General features: G+C 43.0%; 1 protein-coding gene across 1 annotated transcript in view; it reads right to left on the bottom strand.

The window, feature by feature from the left end:
• LOC103362780 (piezo-type mechanosensitive ion channel component 2) overlaps positions 1-4,008 on the bottom strand; it is a 50,646-nt gene that overhangs the window by 9,717 nt on the left and 36,921 nt on the right. The window contains exons 35-38 of the mRNA XM_008289263.1: positions 3,510-3,709; positions 3,224-3,385; positions 2,115-2,450; positions 1,726-1,984 (exon numbers count right to left, since the gene is read on the bottom strand). Of these exons, the coding sequence (XP_008287485.1) occupies positions 1,726-1,984; positions 2,115-2,450; positions 3,224-3,385; positions 3,510-3,709 (957 nt within the window). The remainder of the gene's footprint in view (positions 1-1,725; positions 1,985-2,114; positions 2,451-3,223; positions 3,386-3,509; positions 3,710-4,008) is intronic.

Below are 4,008 nucleotides of genomic sequence, written 5' to 3'. Positions count from 1 at the left end.
GGTACATAATCCATTTATTTCACTTACACATACATACAGTACACACATTAACCTCCACAGTTCTGATAATAACACACACCAGTTGATTCTACAGATCTGTGGATTCCTTCAAGGTTAAACTATTTTAAATGCTTATATTGAATTAAAGTTGAGGTGAAGGACTGATTAAAGGTTTTTTTCAACAAGACATTTCTGAAATCACACTTGTTTATATTCTCTCCTCCCACCTTCTTTTGCTGCTGGTTGAGTAACGCTCGTTCGAAGCGCAGCACTTTGGAAATGTCCAGGTTGTCTTTGCAGAATGAGTTCAGACCCTCCGTCAGGTCGTCGAGGAGAGACTGAATGAACACGATGCCGAACTTTAGCGTGCTAATGACGCGCTGCAGGATGTTTTCTGTCAGGAGTAAATCAGGGCAAAAAGTTCATCATGGTGAAGGTTTTTCCTGCACTTTACGGCTGCTTCAACGCATTTCAGCAACAACAAACAGGTCATTCAGAAGAACAACATTCCCAAATCTTTGAAGTTTAACCGTGAAAAAGTGATCAGATCCTGTGGTTCGCTGTGAGTGTGTTTCTTTACCTTTTTCCTCCCCTGGCGGCTCCTCCATGGTGCTTTCTTCCAGTTCATCCTCACTAGAGTCTCCTCTCTCAATGCCTGGAGAACAGATTTCATCATGGAGCAACTTTTGAACAGGAGGTCTTTAAAACTACTGAGCAGAAGTTGAATCTCCAGACTCCTCTGCTATTAGCTACTTGACTAGAAACAATAACAGATTAATGAACACCAAGGTACCCAATGAAAACGCTTCCACTGCTCCTGGTGGATAAATACTTTTGTTATTAAAATCTGAAGGCCTGATTGAAGGTTTGATTAAACTTTTTAAAGGAAACTCTCGGCAGGAAAAACAAGACATGAAATCGTAAAATCTAATCTGCAAACGTCTGGATTTTTGATGATCCTGTGGCATTGACTCCGGCATCACCTTCAAAACAATCTGTAAAGACAGGATTGTGGGTTCGAATGGTTAAGGTAACACATACAGCAATGGCTATTTCCACAGTTTGACCTTTGTTGCATGTCTTACAGTTCTTTATTTCTCTCTGCTCAGTGACACTTATTGGTCGACATCCTGTTGTCTGTGGGGATCATTTTAAGACCGTTCAGCCTCAGAATTGTCTCTAAAATCACCTCCAGATCTTTTCACACCTTTCACACATGCATGCCTACAGACGGAGATTCACTTGTGTTATGTAGTGAATATCCCATGTTTTGTTCTCACCCTGCTGTCTCTGCAGCTCTCTCTTTGCTTTCTTCTTCTCCTCTTTCTTAATTTTTTTCTTCTCCTTCTTCAGGTCCTTCAGAGCCGACTTTGAGCTGGTGACCCAGGCGTCGTAGGCCAACTGTGGTATCAAAAACACGGATGCATATGTCATNAACAGATGTGCATAATTTATGAAATAATAGATAATTATCACAATTTAAAAGTTACTTAAGTCCGTTTTTGGCTACTTGGCTTCAATCATGGACACTATCTATGAGGCACCAATATCACATTAAGTGGACACACATAAATTTCAGTCTCTAAGTTTTTCAGTTCTCTGAAAAACTTTGGAATCAGTGCCTTAATTTAAAAGTCAAGCCAGCTTTATTGTCAGTGTGCCATATGTATAACATACAGAACACCACATGTGAAAACGACGTTAAACACACCAAACTGTGTCTACCTCTGTGTAGATGATAGCCGTCATCCAGAAGCGTTTGGTGGGCCGAGGCACAGACAGCATGGCCCAGAGGAATATGAGGATCGGCAGGATGAGGGAGAGGAACGAAGCCGACACGATGTGGTTGAGGATGATCACAAAGTAGCACAGCATCTCTGACTTGGACACCATGGTGTTGTAGAGGGCAAAGAGCAGCTTCAGAGGCCTCGGCAGCGTCGTGAAAAACTTATCGGAGTCCGAGATCTCGTCGTTTTCAAACATACTTTAGAAGAGATGGAGGGAAAAGAAAGAAAAAAACAGAGAATGATGGAGCTTAACAAGTCAAAATATGATGTAGTAGCTGGTGATTTATTTGCAGAGAAGTTCTTATGTTGTTTCTTTTGTCTACTGACTTGTTAAGCAGCAGCTCGCTGGCCGTGAGGTTTCTCGTTTCCTGACTCAGAGGTCTGGGAGACTCTGGCAGGTCGAGACTTTTCTCGTCGCCGCTCTCGATGAGTTCCAGAGAGGTGCATTCTGGGTATTTGGCACGTTCATCCTCTTCGCTGTGCTGTGATTGTTCATCCAGCTCATCTCTCTCCACCTCAGAATGCTCCTGTTGGTCCTCCTCTTCTTCTTCCTCTTGTTCTTCCTCTTGTTCCTGCTCATATTTGCTCTCTCCTTCTTCTGTCCTCTCATCATCATCCTCCTCTTGTTCATGGTCTTCTTTCCGAGTGGCGCCATCTTCACGGCTTTTAAGGAAAGGATAAAATCAAAGACGCTTTAGCTTCAAGAATAAAGGAAGCAGCACACGTTTAAAGACAGCGCTGTGCTTTGTGGCAGCATTAAAGCCATTTTAAGAATAAATAAAAGCAAACAACAACACAGAAACAAGTAAAATGACGACATGACTATTTCCATTAAGGGTGAAATTTTCTTCAGCTACAACTATGGCGCTAACAGATCCTGTAAAAGAGCGCTGCACAGGCAGATACATTAGGCTCTTTCCTCACTAATTGAAGATGACAGCAGATACCACTTAAGTTGTCTTAAAAGCCATGCATGGGTCGGTGCCCGGTGACACTCCTGAACTTCTTTGCCTCTACCTCAAAGCCTCTCAGATCCTCAGAACAGCTGCTGATACGCATATTTTCAATGTCTTTGGGTAATCCATAAAGGTCCAGATTTTTTTTTGTTTAGATATTTTCTGATATTTTTTTGTCTTTAAGAGGTTTTACAAGCTTTTTGTCTTTACTTTTGTTGCTGCCTGACTGATAACATGTATAGTATTTTGCTCAACTCAGGTTGTTGTAAACATGCTGTATAAATAAACTTGATTTGATTTGAAGAACACTGAAATGATCTGTGTAATTTACATGGTGTTTGCCTATTTCCTGGTCAGGATGCAGCAAAAAGTCAAGTCTGTCTGAGGGCAAAACTGATATCATGTACACTGTAATGATCTGGGAGATGTTCTATAAGTTCTGGTTGCTCTGGACCAGAAGGTGTTTCTCTAAAATCTCACCTTGGTGAAAGCTCATCAGTGTCAAAGGAGGTCAGGTCGACATTGGCCTCCTTCAGGAGCCTCCGTCTGAGCTGAGCGGCAGCAGGAAGCATAGCAGGAGGTTCATCCAGCTCCTCCTGCGTCGGCTGCCGGGATCCCAGCATCGTCTCGTCTGTCATACAGCTGAAGAAAAACAAGGAAAGGATAGATGAGTACACAGGGTCTGAAGGAGGGGTCAACTGTGAATACATGTGACTGACTGGCAGTTAGAAGCCACTTAGGAACACTTAAAGGAGTGACTTATTACCTGGAGAAGCTGCTGCCCCAGGACACTTTGGAGGCCTGGTTCTTCAGCTTGGCGTAGGCAAGGTGTGAGGAGTTGGCAGCGGGCGGAGACGGAGGCCGAGTCAGGGGCTCATCGAGGTCGTCCTGGGATGACATCGTGTTCTGACGGGACAGCCAGTTGTCATAAAACTGCTTCACGCTCTCCTGACTCACCTCTTTGCCCTGCAGAGCGAGATGAAGAAACAGAACGTTAGCACACCGGAAGAAGAAGACAGAGAAACTACAGCTAATTTAAAAAGAACTGTAGGTATATACTGTGTTATCTGTTTGTGTCTGGCTTTTGTTTGATGTATGCCTCATAAAATACCACTCCCTGTCTGATTTTGGGATCTGTATTTTTGTACTGAACTTGCTGACAGATTATTTTATCAAGAAATGTCTGTGAAGATTCTCAGTCATCCAGGTCATGGTTATTCTCGTGGATTAATCGTAGCAACTGGACTTGCTTGAGTTCCTTGAAG

This window comes from Stegastes partitus, unplaced genomic scaffold (assembly GCF_000690725.1).
Source record: "Stegastes partitus isolate 25-593 unplaced genomic scaffold, Stegastes_partitus-1.0.2 Scaffold601, whole genome shotgun sequence".
NCBI classification, from domain to species: domain Eukaryota; kingdom Metazoa; phylum Chordata; class Actinopteri; family Pomacentridae; genus Stegastes; species Stegastes partitus.
The sequence above is the reverse complement of the archived record's forward strand: the minus strand, read 5'-3'. Positions and strand labels throughout refer to the sequence as shown.